Source organism: Tenrec ecaudatus, chromosome 8, assembly GCF_050624435.1.
Source record: "Tenrec ecaudatus isolate mTenEca1 chromosome 8, mTenEca1.hap1, whole genome shotgun sequence".
In the NCBI taxonomy this organism is placed as follows: domain Eukaryota; kingdom Metazoa; phylum Chordata; class Mammalia; order Afrosoricida; family Tenrecidae; genus Tenrec; species Tenrec ecaudatus.
In genome coordinates, this window is record NC_134537.1 from 108615920 (window position 1) to 108639209 (window position 23290).

The 23290-nt window shown below is 42.5% G+C and overlaps 1 protein-coding gene across 1 annotated transcript in view; it reads right to left on the minus strand.

The window, feature by feature from the left end:
- Positions 1-22977, minus strand: part of NRG1 (neuregulin 1) — a 1270305-nt gene extending 1247328 nt beyond the window's left edge. The window contains exon 1 of the mRNA XM_075556715.1: positions 22230-22977. Within this exon, the coding sequence (XP_075412830.1) occupies positions 22230-22977 (748 nt within the window). The remainder of the gene's footprint in view (positions 1-22229) is intronic.
- Positions 22978-23290: the final 313 nt, after the last annotated feature.

Below are 23290 nucleotides of genomic sequence, written 5' to 3' on the forward strand. Positions count from 1 at the left end.
TCACTTCTCTTGCTCTCTGCTATCCCCAGCTGAGGGATTAATCAAACTATTAAAATAAAGATTTGGACACAATTTGGATACCTGAATCTCTCCAAATCCAAGTCATTAGTAAACAGTACCTTGGTATAACTTTTAGACACAAAATATAAGTGAGATTCCCTATTTCCTCCTACTCCAATTTATCTGAGATGTGTGGGAAAGCTGCCTCACCAAACCAACATCATGAACATTGACAGCAGGAGCCCACATGTACTCTGAGTGTTACTCAGGTACACCACGAGCAGGGGAGGTATAAAAAGGACTTGGCATGTTGAAGGCAATAGGACATCTGTAGGCTAAATCTGTAGGAATACACAAAGGCAGAATCTAGGAATGGTGGAGTGGGCAGATTCTATTTGCATTGAAAAGCAAAGGTAGAGTCGACATTTGTTTCCTGTCTATTTGAAATGCTAGGGACACGTGGGACACAACCCCATGTTAGCTTTCTTACATGCTCAAGGGAACTTCATACATACAGATAAATAGTAGTATTTTTTCTGAAGGACAGTTCGTTTTCAGTTATCTGTACGATGTCAACCTGGATGTTTTATTTTTCATTTGAATTACAGAGAAGTGTTTGAATGCCTCTTAGAGCTGTTAACCTCGCAATGCTGTGAAAATGCAGAAACCTCCTATCTACCCACAAACTACCAGCTCCTGGCAACTGTCTACCAACTGCGCAACTTAACTCAATGCTGTGACAATGTAGAAACCTCCCATCTACCCACAAACTACCAGCTCCTGGCAACTGTCTACCAACTGCGCAACTTAACTCAATGCCTTCATTTATGCTGGAAGTGACAGTCATTTTTCTCTGTTATTTCTTGTTTCCCTTGCTGATCTTTCATCTCCCTAAGGCCATCAGAGTTGAGTGAATTAATATGGCCCTTCTTGCCATCATTTTTATGTGAAGCATTATAATTCTAGACTTTGTGCCTATAAGTGCACTTTAAAGGGAATTTTCTGCCATATTAATGGACAAGATTAAGGTGGGAATAGTTTCGATCTTAGTAAAGGGTATGAACCAAGTCACATGCTTTGTTTCCTAGGGGGTTTAATTCAAGTTAACGCCTGAAATGATCTCTTTTCTGTCAATTTCATTATGGATTATAGATCCATCAAAGCCATTCTTCTATGTATAAGAGCCGTCTCAGACAGAAAGCCCTGAGCAACTGGAAGAAGAGCATGCTCTGGAACTCCGGCAGTAGTGGTAGAGGCTGAGACCAGAAGCACCAGAGATACCGCACGGAGACCATGCGACAGAGCAAAGGAGCCCGGCTGCGCACAGAGGCTGAAGCAAAGAAACCGTGAGACACAACAGAGGAGCAGCACCAAGGCTGTGGGAATGTGAGACAGGTTGGATTCCCGGCCCGCTGAGGCAGAATCCAAGGGCCCACATGGCTGAAAGGCTGGGGACTTGGCTGCTAGCTTAGGAGAGCTGTTACTGTGGATTAAGGACTGTATCTTTACTATTTTCTGATCCTGACTTGAAATCGCCTATAATTTTCCCACTAAACCCCATAATTGTGAGTTTTGTCTATGAGTTCCGGATGGTCATTGAAACAAATGATCAAGTCTAGCATAGAAGTAGAGTTCTATGGGAAGGACAGTTGGTCTCAAAGTAGGAAAAGAAAGATGAAGGTAGAAGGCATGTTTGATCGCTGCCTCTTAGAGATTGGGAAGTCAGAGAAGGTGCCCTCCCCCTCGACAAAAACTCAAGTTAAAGCATGAGACGATCCCTTTTCTGTTAATTTCAGAAACTGTTTTTAGGAAAATCAGGCTTTTGAAAGAATGGGAGAACTGATAGATGATAAAATGTAAATATGCCCCCCTTGGGCCAAGGTTCTTATTCAACCTTGTATCCATAGCATCAGTACAGTGTTAGGCCAATAATACCTGATTAAAGGACATTTGTTAAATAAATAACTATGATTATGGAATTAATAGTGTTAAAATGAAGACTTTTCCATTAACTTTCAACACTTTATGGAGGCCTAAAACACTGTGAACATCCCTAAGATATTGCTGGTTGTTCTTCACTGCCATTGAGTCAACTGTGACTCGTAGAGGCCTTACGTGTAACAGAACAAAACATGCCCCATTCCTGAGTCATCCTCATGATCATTGGCATGTTTGAATCTATTACTGGGGCTGTGTCCATCCATCTCATTAAGGGCTTCTCTCAATTTCAGTGACCCTCTACGCCACCAAACAGAACATTGTTTTGACTGTAGAAAAGGTCATAGCTCAAGTGGCATCTAGCTCGGAAGCAGCAAAGACCACAGAGAAGAAGAACACAGCCTAAGCGAATACAAGGTGTTGAACGAACCAGGTAGCAGACACCAAGGAACAAAAACCATTATTGTGTGATCACCTTCCTCACACAAACGCTGAAGACGAATGTGTGCATAAGCAAGTGTGATGAAGAAGACTGATGGTGCCCGGATATTGAGAGATATAGCGTCCAGGGACTTAAAGGCTTGAACATAAACAAGCGGCCATCTAGCCCAGAAGCAACAAAGCCCACATGGAAGCAGCACACCAACATGTGTGATCATGAAGAGCAGAGGGGACCAGGTTTCAAACAACAAAGGCAGGGGGGAAAAGAAAATCACATCACCATAAATGAGGGGGAGTGCATGATGGGGACCCAATGCCCATCTATAGACAGCTGGACATCCCTTGCAGAGGGGTAGTGGGGAGGAGATGAGTCAATCAGGGTTCAGTGTTGCAACAATGAAATTCAAAACCCAGCCTGTGTGATCACGTGGTCCCGAAGGGATCAGTTATCAGGCATCAAAGACCAAAAAATCATATCACTGGCTGCACACCTGCATGATACGATCACTGAGGACAATCGGGTGCATAAGCAAATGTGGCGAAGAAAGCTGATGGTGGCCGGCTATCAAAAGAGATAGTGTCTGGTGTCTTAAAGGCTTGAAAGTGAACAAGCGGCCATCAAGCTCAGAAGCAAATAAGCCCACATGTAAGAAGCACACCGGCCAGTGCGATCACGAGGTGCCCAAGGGACCAGGTATAAGGCATCATGCAAAAAAAAAAAAAGATATAAGTGTGTGTATATGTATATATATATATATATATATCATATTAAATGAAGGGGGAAGTGCAGAGTGGAGACCCAAGGCCCAAGTGTCGACCAATGGAGATCCCCTCATAGAGGGGTTTAGGAGAGGAGATGGGTTAATTAGGGTGTGAGGTAGTATCGATGAAGAACACAACTTTCCCCCAGATCCTGGATGCTTCCTCCCCCCAACTACCATGATCCAAATTCTACCTTGCAGGACTGGATAGGGCAGAGGTTGTACACTGGTGCATATGGGAGCTGGAGGCACAGGGAATCCAGGGTGGATGATACCTTCAGGACCAGGGGTGTGAGGGGTGAGTGGGTTGGAAAGGGGGAACTGATTACAAGGATCCACATGTGACCTCCTCCCTGGGAGATGGACGGCAGAGAAGGGGGGGAAGGGAGACTCCGGATAGGGCAAGATATGACAAAATAACAATCTATAAAATATCAAGGGCTCGTGAGGAAGGGGAGAGTGGGGAGGGAGGGGGGAAAAAGAGGACCTGATGCAAAGGGCTTAAATGGAGAGCAAATGCTTTGAAAATGATTAGGGCAAAGAATGTAGGGATGTGCGTTATACAACTGAGGTATGTATATGTATGGATTGTGATAAGAGTTGTGTGAGCCCCTAATAAAATGTAAAAAAAAAAAGAAAGAAACTCAAAACCTTCCTCCAGTTCTTGAACGCTTCCTCCCTCCTAATTATCATGATCCCAATTCTACCTTGCAGACCTGATTAGACCAGAGAATGCACAGCGGTGCAGTAGGGATCTGGAAACACAGGGAATCTAGGACGGATGAACCCCTCAGGACCAGCAGTGAGAGTGGCAACACCGGGAGGAAAGGGGGTGTAGAAAGGGAGAACCGATCTCAGGGATCTATGTGTAACCTCCTCTCTGGGGGGGATGGGCAATGGGAAGGTGGGTGAGGGGAGATGCCAGGCAGTGTAAGATAAGATAAAATAATAATTTATAAACTATTAAGGGTTCGTGGGAGTGGGGAACAGGGAGGAAGGGGGAGGGGAAAAAAAGGAAAACGAACTGATTCCAGGAACCCGGGTGGAAGGCGAATTTTGAGAATGACAAGGGCAACGAATGTATAAGGGTGCTTAACTCAATCGATGCATGTATGGATGGTGATAAGAGTTGTATGAGCCCCAATAAAAAGATTTATTCAATTTTTTAAAAATCTGGCTAGACCGGAGAACGCACTTTAGTACAAATAAGAGCTCTCGAATTCAGGTACAGTAGTGGGAGTAGCAACATCATAAGGGTAAGGGAATGATCAGGGAGGGGGCAGGGGGAGAAAGGAGGCACCCATCAGAAGATTGGATATATAGCCACCCCCCGAAAGGGTAACAGAAATGTGGTTTAAAGGAGACAACAGTGTAAGATATGAAATAATAATAACAATACATTATCGATCAAGGATTCATGAGGGTGGGAGAGAGGGGGAAAATGAGGAGCTTAAACCAAGGCTCAAGTAGAAAATGTTTTGAACATGATGAGGGCAACATATGTACAAATATACTTGATACCCTTGATGTATGGAATGTTGTAAGAGCCCCCAATAAAAAATGATTTAAAAGAAAAAAAGAAAAGAAAGGTCAGAGCTTCTCATTTAGTTCATATCTTTCTATATAGTCAAGAGAGAAAATCAATGACACAGCGAATGTAGGGGTTGCTTGTTTGGTTGGCCGAGATTCATTGGCTTCACTGACACATATCCACAAAGGGATGCAGAGCCATTTAGAAAGAATGACACAGGCATCAATCCGAGTTTGAACAGAAAGACCTTATTTTGCTAAAATATTAGCAATTATAGACGATGCATACCTACACTTGCCCTCCCCCTATAAGAACTACCTGTGCAGCACCAGATAAAACACAGGTTACAAATTAAGAAATGATAGCAGTGTTGCTTTTGCTCCTCATCCAAGATCCACATGGGCAATAGTTCACTGAGTTAGGACCAGGCCCTGGAAAACGACGCTACCTTAATTGTCTTCACTGAGACAGAAAAAGGCAGTCTGACCTCTGGGAGTGACCTAGAAAGTTCTTTGATCTGCAAATAAATTTCTGTGAGCTACCTAGATGACCATAACATGACACTGTAAAAACATGCCTCAAATCAACAGCTCTGGAAAGTTATTTCTCTTAAATATAACTGTTAAAATACCCTGTCCCACAAATGAAGGAAAGAATCAAATTACACAAACTTCTTAAAGAAATACTAAGCAGTCATCATAATAATATCATAACCACAGCAAGAACACAAATTTTAATTCATTTTCAGTTTATAATCCAGGTGCAAGAGCATGTCAGAGAGATCTGCACTGTGCCTGAGCTACTACCCGAGCGTTGCTGGGTGGCTACCTGGAAGGTTAGCAGTAAAATGTGCAAGAGCAACTCTCAGTGAGAGCAGAGACATGAATTTAAGAGAGTTAATGCTGACAAAATAATATACTAATAGAAAATTGAGTGTGTCACTACAGGCTCCCCACAGTGTCAGAAACAAATCTCACCGCAAGATAAAACAAAGGTATGTTTTCTGATAATATAATTTAAGTCAAGATGTTTTTCTACGTTCTCCTCCAAAAAGGGAAATTATTTTTCTCCTAAGGGAAGGTGTTGATATTAAGTTTTCCTTTCTCCTAAAAATAAAGCAGAATTAAACTGTCCTCCATTTGGTGAGGGCTTTGCGTGTATGTGAGAGAGGGGGTGTGTTATTATTATTTCTAGCGCAGGTTGGCCCTGTGTTTGTCAGTACAGAAGTTATCCAACGTAGGGGCCAATGTCTAGCACTGATAACTCGCTCCCTGTTCAAGGAACATACATGCTACGTGGGCTTTTGCAAACAGTTCTAACACACTCTGCAAACACTAAATGAAACACAAACCTATCAACCCCGAAAGTCTCATCTCAAGTACCACCTCCTCCCTAAAGATTCTGCTGGTGTGCCCCAGCAGAGACACCTGCACCATCTCCCTCACCTGCTGAACAAGCTCTCATCTTTTCTCTTGGTTAGATTTTAAAGTCCTCGGACTTCCCACATCCCATAGAACACTCATAGTAGCCATGAGCAGCAGTCAATAACAATGTGTTGAGTCAGAAAGGACAAGGAGGGACTAACTACTGCTCCTGGTTATATGCATTATAATGTTTAACTGACTCTTGTTTAATCAAGAGTCAGTATGGGGGTGGAGAAGAAGATTCAGTATAGCAGGCTTGCATTTAATACCCAAGGAGACTTTCTAACCTAACTGGCCTAACTTGATTCGGAATTCCCAGTTCCACCACTTCCTTATCTGTGTGGAGTGAATTCTATGAGTCTCTGTGGCATTTTCTCCATTTGCAGAATGGATGTAATGCTACCAATCTCTGTGAGTTATTTTCAGGGTTTGGTGATACGATAAATAGAATGGACCCATCACACAGCAAACATACTGAAAATAAAAATTAAAAAGCAGGGAGCAGATAGAAAGCAATAGCAATAGCACTACTCATACATTTTTTTTGGTAGCTAAAAAACGTTGGTTTTCATCTTGCTCAATTCCCTTAGGAAATTCTAGATGCAGACAGTGGACGGCGAAGAATATGAAAACAATAATAATTTACAATTTATCAAGGATTCATGAGATGGGAGGGTGTGGGAGGGAGCAAAAAAGGAGGAACTGATACCAAGGGCTCAAATAGAAAATGTTTTGAAACTGATGATGGCAACATACGTACAAATGTGCTTGACACAATTGCTGTATGGATTGGTATAAAGAGCTGTAAGAACCCCCAACAAAATGATTTGGGATCATTAGAAATTCTGGATGCAAAAGAAAGAAACTCTGGATAAGAAAATATGGATGCAAAAAAAAAGAGAATCTGCTCTCAGCCTGGTTCCACAGAGCAAACAGGCTGGGAAATCTTCCCAAGGCCCTCAGCCCAAAATGCTGGAGCAACTAGTTTGCCCTCCAGTTGGGCACGTGGAGTCTGGCAGATTGCTCTTTCTCTGTGTGTGTCAGAGGTTCCCTCAGTTATTCTGGAAACGGCACCATTCAGTTCTCCTCCCCAAGGGCACCTGCCCCAATCTGTTCCTGCTTAAAGGCTCAAGGCACTGCGGGTGCCTCAGAAAGGCGAGTCTCCTCTCTCCTCTCTGTGGGAGCTTCAGCCCACTCTCTCACCATTCTCGGTAGCGCACTTTTTCTCTCATGGTGCCTGGCTGCTCTTCTAAGGAGTGGCGTTAGTGGTGTTTCATTCTTGGCGTGCATTCTTCGTGCCAGGTCAGTGAGGCCATTTGGAAATGGCATGCCCTCATCTTTTTTGCTTTGTCACTCGCAGTGTCTCAGGCCTGCTACTGCCTTACACAGTCTTCGCAAGAAAGAGCACTCACCCAGGACCAACAAGGCTGAACCTGGGAAAATGTTCTTCTCTAGCCTACAAGCTTCTTAAGGCAGAATTCACAGCAAGGTATAAAAAAGCGAAACTCACTAGCATTGAGTCAACTCGTAACCACACCCCCGCCAGAGCTCCTCCCCTAAGGCAGGCTCCCTGTCCAAACAGGGCTTCTCAAACTTTAAGGAGCACCAGAAACACTTGGAAAGCAGTAGGTTGCGAGGGGGCCACGAATGTGCACTTCTAAGTGAGAATGGTGAAATTCCATCTCTCGTACTTTGGACATACTATCGGGAAAGACCAGGACCTGGAAATGGACCGCATGCTTGCTCAGGCAGAGGATCCGTGAAAAAGAAGAGCACTCTCAGGAAAAGAACTGACACAGGGGCTGCACTGATAGGCTCAAATACAAGAAGCACCGTGAGGCTGGCGTAGGACTGAGCACTGTTCCATTCTGTGGCACAAAGGGCCAAAATGAGTGTGTGACACTTCGGAGCCTACAGTCACTCTTTGAGTAGTACTGTGGTTAAGGACCTCTCAAAGGCCTCTGTTACAGAGACGTTATGAAAGAGCCCTGGTTCATAAGGGATGGGCAGTGCAGTAGTAGAGTAGATGAAATTCGTCCACCTTTCTATTGCCATTGCTTCCAATTCCTTAGCTGTACCACATTCATGCTGCATAGAAACTACCTCCACAGTTGCTATCTTTCTCTCTCAAGTTGACATCAGTAAGCCATGGACAATGATCTAGATGGTGTACTGAGTACAGTATGTAGATTATCTCAGCTAACAGCCGTTTGTCTTACAGTGACATAATCTTATGCTCCTTTTTCTACAAAGAGAAGATGAAAAATAAAACTAAGAACTAGTAAGCAACATCCCAAGGCTGCCAGGAGGTAGGTCTAGGAGCCAAGGATGGCACTCTCAACAATATGCTAAATCTTCTCCAGACCATTCCCGTATTATTTCCTTCTTAAAGAAATATTAACATGTGTGATGTGGGGCATTTTTGTAAGAAGATTAACTTATTACCCTAAAAGTTTCAAAAATGCAATGTTACCGCGGGGGCCAGTAGCACAGCGTCTTCATAACAGTCCATGAGGACCTAGATTGGTCCAAGCAGGTCTGATTTCACTGTCCTCAATGGACATCAAGTCCTCAGTACCCAACTGCTCACATACACACTCTTTGGAGATTCGCAGGAAAGTCTACCTTTAGCAACTGAGACAGAAAGGAAAGGCACTGAGACAGAGAGGTAAGACAGCCTTGCTTAGAATGCCCAGAATGGTCCCTGACTGCATGGTTCAGAATCTCGCTGTGGTTCTAGCAGAGCAGACAGAGTGTCCTGAATTTAATAGCAGGTGGTTCCTTTCGGCCGCTGTTTGACCTTTCAATGTTCAGCAAGCCTCTTGGACTCTTAAGTTAAAAATGGAGTAAAAGTATATACTTTGCAAGATTCTTTTAAGGATTAAATGAAGATAATTTGTCAAATTTTCCTGTTCAACTCAATTCTCTTTTCTTACCCACCTTCTGATTTCCCGAGGAGTCTGCATTTGGGGGGGTTAAAACGTCTTAGTGACCAGGGAGTACAAACGTTTTCCAACCTAAGTGGATCCCAGGAGCATCTGGTATCTCAGAGCAAACCCTGGACGGAATGAACAGTGACCCCCAGGAGTCTAACCCAGGAATTTATCTGCAAGTTCAACTGCGTAGCCATTTTGAAAAACCTCTGCCCAGGCCACTATGAGAATATCAGGTGCAAGGACACCCCTGGTTCTCTCGGGTGACCCCTGTCACAGGAGGTCAGAAGCTTCAGACTTCGCCCCCCTTACTTTTTTTTTACATTTTATTAGGGGCTCATACAACTCTTATCACAGTTCATACATATACATACATCAATTGTATAAAGCACATCTGTACATTCCTTGCCCCAATCATTCTCTTTTTTTTCCCTCTTCTTTTCTTTTTTTACATTTTATTAGGGGCTCATACTTACTTTTTGATAGATGTACTTTATCCTCTTCTCAGATCTTTTGATTTGTAAGGTGTGACTGACTCACACATCTGACTCCTGGCTTACTTACATGGTATTAACATCAGGAACACCCAAAGTAAAAAAAACAATCCTCGCGTGAAAACACTATAATTGCAGAAAAGTAAACATTAAAACAGATTCAAAGCCATTCTTCACAGGATGGTTCCAACTACTTATGCAAACAGCAGTGAGTGTGGATCAACTCAACCACTTAGCAAACAATACAAAAACTGCATATGGATGGATAAGAAAACTATATTTAGTTACTCTCTGAAAAATAGCTGGATTTCTTGACTGCAGTTCCTTAAATTGCTCAATTATAGTTTCAGGTAAAGGTAGCTCCTGTGTAAAACTAATGAATGAGTCAAGGACCTTTGGACTCAAAGAAGTTTTAATTAGATTGATAGGTGTCACTTCCCCAGTAATTACGTGACAAAATATTAAAGTCTCCCAGGACCTGGGTGCTGACTGTACAGACAAGCACCTAGTTCTCAAATCAGTGTGTCAAGGAAAATTTGAGCCATCATTTTTCACTGAAATAGCTTATGTGGTTTATGGACGAGAATTCTTGGCTAAGGATAGAAACACTAATAAAAACGTGCCCTTCAGCAGCACTTTAGTAACACTATATATAACAATCAATTTTGATATTTTTAAAAATCAAATCTTTATACATACTATCCATCAGATCTAAGTATATTCATTCCTCTAAATCCCAATACCCAATCCTTCAACAACCAAAATAAAACTCAGAATACTTAAAATTCGTATGACTTATGCTAAGGAGAGTTAAACTAGCACTACCATTCACAAGCCAGAGATGGGTCCGTAATAGCTGAACCCACCCTGCCTGGGTTGCACCTCTGGCACTTGGCCACATCGGATTTAGGAGTTATCTGGGATGCTAACTACAATGAGTAGCATTTAATCTCCGTTCCCCTGGATCGCTCTGCCTCCCAGGCCAGTGCTGAGGATTACATGGGGTTGTATGTGGAAACGTGGTGCGCGTGCAGTGAGCACAGGGACTGGGAGTTCAGGTTCTCCTTTCCCCGGTTTCCATAGCGATCTTCTAGGTATCCAGAGACACAGCTGACCACTTGTTCTATCTTGAATTACTTCTAGGTCTTCCTCTCACCTTTCACCTCTTCTGTCACCACTGCCTGGCTTCCCTCTGTACTCGCCCTTTGCTTTCTTTGTCTAAGCAATTTTATGTATTCCACAAAGCTAGAAACATCATGGCCACATCCAAATTCCCAGAAAAATAAATCTCTTCTGAGTTTCAGCTCCATACATTCAATTGCCTACTAGTTTCCATTTGTATATTAAAAGATAAACAAACGTCTCATTGTCCAACATATTGCCCATCTCAGGGTCTACCAAGCACAGAATTGTTCATGCCAGGAACCCGAGAGTTTTTCTCTGTACCTCCCTCTGCAAGCATCCCTCTATATAGTCTAGTCAAAAAGATGGCTCTAGAGTGAGTTCAAGTCCTTTTGTGTCTTTTCCTCTCTATTGCCTCCACTCTAGTCCAAACCTTCGTTCTGTCTCACCTCAAGCCACGTCTACACTCCAATCACCTACAATCTAGGTCCACATGACAGCCAGTTGCAAAATTTGAAAAGAAATTAAAATCTTGTTACTCTTGGTCAAAAACTTTTCAATGGATTTTCATGCTTTGAGGATATAAAGTCAAGATCCCTTAGCATGACTGTCTAGGACCTGTGCCGTCCAATTTCTCCCCAGAGCTCCTCCTTCACACTAATCTCTTCTCTACTTTTGTCTCAAACCTAGTCAGTCTTCTCAATCCTCTTCCCTTCACTTAAGGAGGAAGTCTTTTTTTCTGGTAGAATGTCATGTCTCCTTCAGACTAAGATTCCTGTTATATGTTCTCATAGTACCTTTAGTTTTCTCTGAAAATCATAACACAGTCATAATTGTATAGCATGCAATTTTCTGTGTAACTATTTTCTCTTTCTCCCCTATTAGCTCTGAATAGGTCATGTCTTCAACACTGTGATCCCACAAACTCACTCAACTCACTGCCACGGTGTCGAGATCAACTCACAACGACCGTATAGGACACAGTAGAGCTTCCCCCTGCGGGTTTCTGAAACTATAAGCCTTTTAGGAAGTAGAAAACCTCATCTTTCTCCCACGAAGTGGCTGTAGGCTTCATACTTCTGACCTTGGGGTTAGCAGCCCAACACATAATCTCCCATGCCACCAGGGGTCCTTATCAAACTCACTACCATCAAGTCAATGCCCACGCACAGCGACCCTATAGGACAAGGCAAAACTGCAGCTGTGAGTTTCTGAGATTGTAATCTCTATGGTAGTAGAAAGCCCTGTCTTTCTTCCAAGCAGCTGGTAGTTTTGAACCATGGACTTTGCAGATGGCAGCTCAATTCATAACCACTACGCCACCAGCACTCCTAAAACACCCCACAGATGGTCAATAAATATTTGTTTAATAATAGCTAAAGGAATAAAATGGGCTCACTGCTTCTCTGTTCCTATGAGTTCCCTACATTTGTTTCGCAATCTCATGAATTGTATAATTTATTTAATCAGTGTCCTCAAAATACACCACCACCACCTCCTGAAATTTCTCCACAAGGTAGGAATGCTTAAATTAAAAGGGAAGAAATATGACCTGGAGCTACACTAATTGATAAAGGATTAAATGTAAATTAATGATAAAAGTTTCATGCATATTAATTTACAAGTTGCTATGTCTTTGATATGTGAGAAAGACAATGCCTTCAGCTGTCCCTGAGTCACCTGGAATTCAAAGACCTTACAAACCTGCACGGTCATAGCAAAAAGTCTAAGAAAGACCGCAACAAAGATATCACTACTCTCTATATTTCACATAGTTCATAGGTATCCTTTGTATCACCTCAATATTTAATAAAATCATTTTAAAGGGAAAATAACATAAGATGCATGGCGTAAATATAGAAAAGACTAAGAGCTTGACACAGTTCCAAAACTATTCTTATTCTTATTCCTCCATTATAAATTGGTACCTTTTCCTCCTGGGTCACATAAAGAAAGAACAATCATATACCCAGCTCATCATAAAATCACCAATAATTCCTGCTAACAGGAAGTAGGTGGGTGATATTGGCACCTTAATCATTTTCATGGATATTTTAAACGTATTTTACAGAGAAATATTACTGAGTACAAAATGGCCGTTATTTAGCAAGTTACTGAAACTGAAACTACGGAAAAGTTAATAAAAGTGATTAAAATGATTAAGAGATTATTCATCAATACATTTAAAACACTGAGCAGGTTTAACTTAACAATTTTCCCTTTATAGCAGCTATATCAGCCATTTTTAATTTATCCTACTAAGAAGTGTACATCATGAAACCCAGTAAGTCGGCAGTCATAAAGGGTGCAAGTTTTGCTCCACAGTCCATCTATCAATGTGATTTGTTTAACGTGGAGTTCTAAAAGGCATGTGAACACACCAGTGAGACATGGAATGAATGTGGCCCGACACTCTGCATTTTCAATGAAATCCAGTGAAGCCAGACATAGCAGGCTTTAAACTTGAAAGTTATTGCAAAAATGCACCCATAAAATGCTAAGCAAAGCACAAGGAAAGGCCTTTAGTTAATATGCTATTTATCTACACTAAACATGTATGACTTTTATGATCTACTCTCCACGCAGTTATTGGGCTCTCCCAGGGCAGTGAGGGAGCAGAGGTAGGTTTGTCTCCTTTTCATAAAATAGCTCTGCCATTAAAATAAAACAATGACCATCACAAATTCCACTGAGACTTGAGAATCTAATCTTTTTCAACCCATCTAGTCTCCAGTGAGAGATAGCGATGTCTTGGGTGCTAACGTGGTGTCTCGTAAAAGGAAGGAAAACTTCATGTTCTGTGCATTCACTGGGTAGATGTAAACTATTACATTTGAGCCATTTTATATTTGGGATACTATTTGTTACAGCAATTAGCTTTCCTTAACACATCTCCTATGAGGAAGGCAATGTTCTAGAAGCACAAAGATAAATAACACACAATTATGGGTACAAGTCAGTGTCGCTATTAAGAAGCACTTACTGCTTTTCCATGTTGCAAAGTAATGCATATTTATTATAGAATACTTAACCTACAGATAAGCAATTGGAAGAAATATTTTTAAACATCAATAACCCCCTGGATAAGCACTATTAGCATTTTTCTATATAGCTTTCCAGGCTTTTATTTCTCCGAGAGGTTTTCAGGGAAGAAGATGATAGATAGATAGATAGATAGATAGATAGATAGATAGATAGATAGATAGATGGATGATGGACAGAAAGATGGATGACTATATAGCTAGATAGATCAGATAGGTAGATGGATAATGAAAGTGAACACATATATTATATTAAAAATATGTCTTTCATTGGACAATATAAAATGAACATATATTTTCTTCTAAAATAACTTTTGTAAAGACTATATAACAATCCATTACATAGCCTACTGAAGGACATGCTACTTCAGAAAAATTAATAGCAAAGACATGAAAATAGAGAAACTGGACACTGTGGGAAAGGGGAACAATTTCTGGAAATTCCTGGTGCCTTGCAGCTGCTTGGAATATTTGGAAGTGTGTCATCGGGGCAGCAGAGGGCTCTAGGCAGGAAAAGGGGCTGCACTAGAACACTTGGGGGGAAAGCTGAAGGGTTTCAGATGCTCTTTAAAGAGCTCTGTGTTTCATATGACAGCAACTGAAGAGCTTCAAGCAAGGCACCGAAAGCTCATTCCAGCAACAACAAGGGGAATGAGTGTAAGAGTGAAGCCAGCGAAGAGATGGTGTTACAGTTACAAGAACTACTAGAGGATCGATGCAGCTGGGGTAGAAGGGAGAATCTACTGTTATGGAGGTAGAATATAGGGGATCTTCTCACCACACTGCCAAAGGGCAGAGGAGAGGTTTCTGGGCAACTCTGCTGCTGTCATATGGTTAAGGCTGACATGAATTGATATCAACATCTACTACTTTAACTTCCATAGAACAGACTGTCAACCAATGACTATTTGTAACCATGGCAATCAAAACATAGCACCCATTCTCTATGTGGATAGTGATAATAGTTGTTATTATTAATTATTACTATACAGATGCACTACAAAGGAAGAATGATCACACAATAATATGTTTAGCTTGAAGTGTTATTTGAACAACTGGGTAAGTGGTCGCATATACAAATCAAAAGAAAAAGAGATTGAGCAGCCTTCAACTTATAAGCAGTACTGACTCTACTAGAGTAAATGAACTTACCAGGAAGATAAATCTGAAAAATGGGCCAACCCAGCCAAGTTCTGCTCTACCCTGCCCCTAGGTTGATCTCAATGCCTCCTTATGCAATAATATAAAAATCAGATAAAATCACTCATCACTAGACAACTTCCTTCTTTACTGCTTAGTTTACATATAAAAGAACAATGATATCTTGCCCAAACCTCAAAATCATAAGTTGAGGGGGAAAGTCTCTTACTCCAACATCTGTATCAGGGCAGGAGCTCTCTCCACCAGCCCCAAACCACGCTCCCCCTCTTTTGCGTGCTGGCCTTATCTAGTGCACCAACAGCTCTGATGACCAGAACCTAAAACATCGTGCCGGATCCGTGGTTTTGAAAACAAAAATTCTTCAGATTAAAGTATTGCTACCCTTTTTATTCTTTCATTTTATTTCGAGACAATGTTCTTGTTTTAAACATCTGTAGTTATGGATTAATCTATTAGTATGCTTGACCATTTTAATGACAGGTGTACAGAGGTATTGGTATTGGGGTTCTGGAAAACATGATGCTCTTGATTAGTTAACTGTCAGTAATTTGACAAGGAAGTCCCCACACGTGGCTGCTAACTCAGAGTTTAGAGGTTCAAGTCCAACAAAGGGACCTCAGAAGAAAGTCTGGACAATGTACTTCTGAAGACATCAGTGACCCAGAACCCTGTGGAGCCCAGTTCCACTGTGACTCACATGGGGCGGCCAACAATTGTAATCCACTCAGCACGAGGCCGGTGCGGTCTTATTTTTGAAGAATGGAACAAAGTGATACAAAAAGCTAGTGGAAATAAAGGATTTGGGGGAATAAGAAGACACTTTTTCCAGGAAGCTCTCTTATCGGTATACTCTCTTACTCCTCTTACAGAATGTCTAGAAGCTGAAATTCTGTTTTCCATTCTTCTTCTTCTTAGAACATCAAAAAAGGGGAAAGAAGAAGAGAAAAGCTAGCAAATGACTGGAGTATCCACGGTTTGTATGCCTGGATTATTTATGAGGTGAGAACTAGGCAGAGTGTCAATGGACCTTACGAAGTATTTCAGTTCCACCTTCTCATTTTGCATCGACAAACTGAGACACAAAAAAGCTGAGTTACAAAAATGGAGAGTGTGTATCTAAAATCATACTGCGTATTCTTCCTCTTCCTGATAGGCAGAATGAACACTCTCCAGAAATAACTGAGGAAATGTGAACAATTTGACAATTTCTAGAAATTCAGTAACTTTTCCTTGAAGTGAAGTGCTAAACCAAAAGCAAGGAGAGGAAGACCCTGTCGTGGTAGACTTAGCTCCAAATGCCACTTCCTGCAGAATGACATCTCATCCAATTAGAGCCAGGAGGAAAAGAAATAGAAGGGTTTGTTCTTCGTTTTATTTTATTTTGTTTCTACATGCTCTGGCCTCCTGACTAAACCACTATCAAACCTGTCGAGCCCTTGGTCAGGGACATATTTGGGGCCCAGTTCAATTCGCATAATCTACCAGGATATATGTTAGAATAAAAAGAAAAGAAACTATCCCTACCTCTATGTTCTCTTGACCCCTCATTACCTCCTAACTCTGACTACCTGCTCCAAAACTATGCACCATTCTGTACTGTTTGCTTGCGGCTCCCAGGATACTGTGGCAGAAATCCAGAGCAGGAGCCTTGGGTCTTGAGAGAAATCCTCTGAACTACAAATGCAATATAGATTACCCATATCCTCATGAGATGGAAAACAGGCCAAATGGGAACAGGAAGATGACCAGCATTGACAATCATGTGATTTAAAAACACAAGTCATGTTATCTTATATTCTTAGACCCAGACGACCAAAATCCAAGGTGTTAAGATAAGGTTACTCAATGTGGTGCAGAACGCCATCCCTGTATTTTACCCTCGCAGACTGTGATCCCCATGTGGGCCTCAGTGTTTACCTAAAAAGTTCCCTCACAGAATCTTCATCAGGAATAGGGATGATGGGAAAGCACATAAGAAGAGTATGTTAGGAAGTGGGATAACCATTTTTCCATGCATCCCCCCCGCAGCCCTGGGTAAACTAACCTGGTGCTGTTGTTGGGGTTTTTTTTATTATATAAAAAGGTACAAATAGGACAGCAAATCCTTTGAGAGTGATTAGGGCAAAGAATGTACAGATGTGCTTTATACAATTGATGTATGTATATGCATGGATTGTGATAAGATTTTTATGAGCCCCTAATAAAATGTTTTTTTAAAAAGGTACAAATATCCTGGCTCTCTTGAAGACCAGACAAAAAGGTAAAAGTACCATTTATACACCTCTCTCTAGGATGCTGTATGACCAGTACATATTTGGATAAAAACCTTTTCTAACAATTGCACATAGGTCAAGCAGAGACAAGTCAAACAATTTTAACCTTGAAATTCATTATAATTTAATTTAATCTACTTCTGTCTGTGCACATCATTTGAGGATGGAAATCCAGAATGTAAGTTTTCAGAAATAGTTTAGCCTTAAGTGCATAAAACCCAATTAGAACACTAAACATAAGTATGAAATATTGTCTTCAATCCTTCAGTTCACTATAACTTAACTGTGTATGCTGTAAATTCTCATCTAATCCGACTTTATCTTTAAAAGTATGACAAAATCTGTCACTTAGCAGTCGTCCAAGTATTACTGTAAAGTGACCAATAATTTGGGATTATGAGGATAAACTAGAAAGTCATGAAATCTTTCATAATATTATCTTAATTTTAATCTCAGTTAATATTCATGACAAATTTGAGCACTGGATTGAACATGTCCACAATATTAATTTCAGTTACAGAAAAACCAAAAAACTCACTGGCATCAACCCGGTGCCAATTTATAGCAGCCTGTTAGGACAGGGAGAGCTTTCTCCGAGCGTGTCTAAGTGGAACTCTTTAGAAGAGTAGAAACCCCTATCTTCCTCCCACAAAGTGGCTGGCAGTTTCAAACTGCTGACCTTGTGATTAGCAGCCCAGTGCCTAACCACGAAGCAGCCAGAGTTCCTCATAAAAAAAAATTTAAAAAACATTCAAATTAGCTTTCACTTACTTATGAAACCCTGACTGAATTACTCTGAAGTAAACTGCTTGTTGTTAGTCATCCCAGTTGTCTATTTTTGTTTCTATTAATAGCTTTGTGGAAATATAGCCATTTATATAGTTATTTTTCATAACATTTACACATATAAAAATGAACTAATAGTAATTACTGCTGAGTACTAGGGGGCTTTGGGCACCTGGGCAGTTCATAAATTGTCACTCAATTAGAAAAAATATATTTTTAATTGAGACACATTATGTTCATAATTAAAAAAGAATAAAAGAAAGAAAGTGGCTACTGAAGCAAAGGATTTCCTGAACAATGAATAGATTATATTTGACAAGGACAATAACCTGCCCAATCACATAATTTGCTCTCATTTGTTATAAATATGCAGTGGACGCACTTCTCATTGTTTTGAGTCTCAAGCTTCCCAGCCTTAACAAACACATTAAGTCCTGCAGTAAAACTCTTCCTAGGTTCAGCGGATTTACAGATACCCAGAGCTGATACGAACTATCCCCTAGTGCTAGTAAAATACTAGACTTTAACTCAGACATTTAAATGCATTTGAAAATTTGTGTTTTAATTTTAAAAAGTTGTGTCCACAAATTACCTGGCTTCGTTCCAGTTTTATTTAACCAAAATATAAATATATAGAGATATATATGCATTTTCTCTACTCAACAGAAAACAGCCTTTTTAAATACAGTATTGGTTTTTTGACAAGATTTTATAATGTTTAAAGAGAGCAGTCACAAACACTTGGGGAAATACACTTACATATGTATTTATTAAATACAAACAGGCAAACTGTATCTGTCCCTTTTGTTCCTTCCTTAATGCAGATTTTATTAATAACCACTTCCTTCCATTCTAGCTGGAAATCCCTGTAGCTTTTTTTCTCACTTTCATAACACCATAAGGTCAGCACACTCAACTAAGAAGTTATTGAGGATTCCAAAAAAGAATGAGTCCCATTTATCATGTTATTTGAAAAAAATATTTCACAGTGTCAATAAATGCATACATCTGTATTCCAATATAATATGATAAACCACATAGTTAGACTGGCTTGTAAGAATACAATTGATGTTCAAATCTTGCTTGGTCCAATTATGGCTGTTGGTCAAAAACAGTATTTTTACTGCTTATTGGGAATTCGTTTTTGCCTAATGTAACCACAGTGCACTAACCACTAAAAGTGTAGTCAATGAAACAATGGTTTGCTGGAATAATGGAAATTTAATTGAACAGCAAATTAGTTTGCATTCCTAGGCACATACATCTAAAAATATTTCTGAAGTCATTCAGTGAGCAAGAGAAAAATCAAAGACTGGAGAGGATGTAAATAACCATAAAGGAAGCATAATTTACACAAAGTATAAATGTAATAGAAACAAGCTATGAAATCCCAGGTTTTCTTTAAAAATGCACTACGTGGTTTCTGTTTCAAAATGTCCCTTTTTCAGAGAACAGCTATTTTCCTTTCTTCCTTTTTAAAAGGCCCCTTAAAAAAAAAACACACTGCCATCAAGTTGATTCCACTCATAGCAACCCAACAGGACAGGGTAGAACTGCCCCCTGTGGGATTCCAAGACTGTAACGATTCACTGGAGTAGAAAGCCTCATCTTTCTCTCACAAATCAGCTGATGTTTTTGGTGGATTTGAACTGCTGACCTTGTGGTTAGCAGCCCAATGTGTAACCGACCCACTATGCCACCAGGCTCCTTTACAGACACTTTACAGACACTTTGCAGGCACTGATTTTAGATGGAGGGAAAAGAGGGGGGAAGTAATTCAAGGCAAACTTCTATGAGCTCAACCTTAAGACTAATCTGTTGCATATGTAATTTCTATACTACTAAACAAATTGTAGAAAACCCTGAAGTTGAGCGTATGAGAGCCAGAAACTGTGCGCCTGGGTGTACTATTGCAAAGACTTTGCTATCTTCACCTCTCCGGCCGAGCATCCAGTCGGAACAGTGCCACTGTGCCCAGGGGCAACTCATGTCGTTAGATAAGCACCCTCTTCGCCATCATTCACCCTGAAATATTTCCGGAAGCACACAGAAACAGCCCAACCAGGACAAATCAGCCCTTATTCTCTCTATAATGTGTTTCTCAGTTGTTTGTGCTCTGGTAGGTTTTATATGACACACTAACCAAGATTTAATAAGCAAAAGGATTTATAAGTTTACGCACACACGTATAGATCTACATAAATTTTTATTTACTTTTTTCCTCCAATATGGCAATGTTCATAAAAGTGCAAGAAAAACTTTCAGCATTATTTCTGTCAGTCCTTCACTAAAGCTGTTAGTTTCATGCAATATTCTATTTTAGAGCATAAAGCATGAAAACACACAGTGCAAACATAGATAATAATTACACAAACCCAGAGCAATAACTTCATGATTTCCAAGTCTTTTCAATTACGTGTAGGGAGAATTCCAGTTCATTTAAAATACTGTTCTGCTTGGCATGACAAAACTTACAACGGCGTAGTTACCTTTGGCTCACAAAGAAGGCTACTATGTTAAAGGAGGTTTCCACTGAAAAGCACCAACATGGAATAGCATGCTTCTAGATAACATGCACTTTCCAATACCAAGTAGCCTCTGAACGCTTATAAGAAATATACCACGAAAGGCTGATACTCATTGTGACTTAAAAGACACACTGACACCATTGAAAATCCAGCAACACACCGAAAACCCTAGCATCCTTGCCAACTATGATCCCCTGGCTATTAGCTTTCCACAAAGTCTATAGCAAACAATTCACAACTCACATGGTTTGGCGTAAGAACAAACTCCCTTCCTGAATGACATATACTGAGATAAGTAAAACTGGAGGATGGTATGACTTATCTGGCCTTGTTACAGATTCTGCAATCAAGTAACAGGCAGTGTGGTACAATCATGTTGAGCTTTTCTGTTCTCTAATAAGATAACTCCCAGCAGAGGGTCTGTCATGTTTTACAGTGGCATCTATCAGCCCGTCCTGGGGAATCCCAACGTCACTCAGCCTTCTTCAGCACCACTCTCTGAGAACAGCTTCAGTCCGCACAGTGGTGCAACCTGGACAGGTCTCTGGCGCATAAAGTGCATTGTGGAAAATTAAGAAACAGTGCCTGCAAAAATGTTCTTTCCTGACCTTAAAACCACACAGTTACGTATTAATAATTAACTGCAGGATAGAAACATCTCACATGTCATCCCAAATTAAAACAATTGGCAATCGCGAGGCAGCGATTTTTAAAAAGTGACGCGCTTTATTTCACAGGCAGACTGACCATCGCACGGTGCTGAGTTTTGTAGAAATTCAAGGAACCCAGCTGTCTGTTAGACAGATACATAAAGATGGGGGGGCTATTACACAAGAATTTGTAAGCATGTGTGTTGTGCAATTATGTCAATGTATGGTTTGAGAAGAAGCCCTGCTATGTTTAAGTAGTTTTATGAAAATAAAGAAATTATGTTGATATATGGATCCTAGAAATTATTTTATGAATGGTATAAAATGCAAATGCTACCTCAAGGAGACCTGTAAATAATACTTTTCAATGGGAGAAAAAGTCTGGGAAATCGATTGTTGAAACTTATCTTCCAATTTTTTTCTTGAGGGCCTACATCTGAAGCTTCATAATTCCCTTAACTTGTCCTGATTTATGAACGTGCCTAAACATATTCCAAACCAAAATATTGTGGGGGGAAAGTTGAGACCATTTCTCCAAAAATAAATGTTTTCAAACTCCCAGTGCACTTTGCACAACCTCTTCACAAGATACAAATTGCATGTATCTACCTATTCGCCCACAATTCTGCTACATCTCCAGAGAAATCTCAGCGCACGATCTTTTCCCGCGTGGCTCCCAAGAGACACCAACCCTAGCCCATGGGCTTCAAAGCGCAAGGAAGGCGTTCACAGCCTGTAAGATACACTCTTCCACCTTCAAAGACTGGGTGAAAAAAGGGAGAAAGAAACCAGGAGCAACCAAGCCTTCCTCAAGAGCTCCTAATCCAAGTCACACCAAATCAGCACAGCCAGGAAGGAGCCCTCACCATCCACTCTAGTTGATGGCCCAGCTCCCCCAGGATCAAAAAGTTTCAGGCGCCCCGCAGACCAAAGACCGAACTTGAGTTTTCCCCCAGGTCCCAAAGGAGGGCGGGCGAGGCGCTGCCCTTGGAATGCTCCAAACTCCCGGGGTGCGTGCACAAGACCCCCGGACCCAGGGACCGGCTCCGCACGGCCGCGCGCAACCGTCGAGCCGCCGCGCCCGCGCGCCCTCCGCGAGTGCGCCGCCGCGCCCGCGCCCGCGCCCGCCCCGGCGAGGAAACTCACCGCACCGCTTGCACAGCACCCGGCCGACTTCCTTCTTGAGGTTCCGGCCGGTCTCCAGAGGCGGGAAAGAGGCTCGGAAGGCGGCGGGCGCGCGGCTGCTGCTGTTGGCGTCCGGCTCCATGAAGAAGATGTACCTGCTGTCTTCCTTGAGCCGCCCGCACGAGGGGAACGCGGGGTGGCCCCAGGCCCCCAGGCGCACGGTGAGCAGCGAGTCCTTCTTCAAGCCCCCGGCTTTCACCGCCCACACCTGGTGCACCTTCACCAGATAGGGCGCCTCTTCGCCGGGCTCGCCGGCGCCGCGCGCTGGCACGGCGGGCCAGGGGGGCACGGTTCCGTTGGCGGCGGCCAGGGGCTCCTCGGGGCGCGGTCCCAGCGCCCGTGGGCCCGCGGGCAGCGGCTGCCGCTCGCCGCCCCACGCCCCTGCCTCGCCCGCCGCCGCCTTGTCGAGGGGCCCCTGCGGCCGCCGCGGCGGCGGGTGCACCTTCCCCTCGACCACCACGGCGGCGCGCTGAGCCAGCTCCTGCACCGAGCCCACGCTGGGCGGGGACGAGTAGCACACCGAGGCCCCCGCGGGCGCCGCCTCGGCGCCGCCGGCGGCCGCCCCCGGCGTCAGGGCCGCGGTCCACAGGAGCAGCAGCGGCAGCAGCGGCGGCGGCGGCGGCCCGGCGCGCGCGCAGGGGCCGGGGCGCGGAACCCGAGGGCCGGCGCTCGGGGCGCGGGCGCGGTGCGGGGCGCGTCGCCATCTCATGGTGCGAGGTGCGTGCGGGCTCTGGGCTGTCTGTTCGGACTCTGCCCGGCTCCCTGGCGCTGCCTCGCTTTTCCTCGCCAACCCCCCCCCCCCCCGCGCGCCACTCCTCTCCCCCTCCCTTACCCTCCTCCTTTTATTTATTTATTTTTCGGGGGGGGGGGAGCAGGGGGTGCAGGAGAGTTGTTTAGAGGAGGAGGAGGAGGAAGGGAAGAAGCGGATGGCTCCCGAGACAAACGAAGAGGAATAAGGGAGGGGGGCGCGCGGATTTTTTAAAGCAAAATAGAAAGAAAGAAAAAGCTGCCGCCGCCGCCGC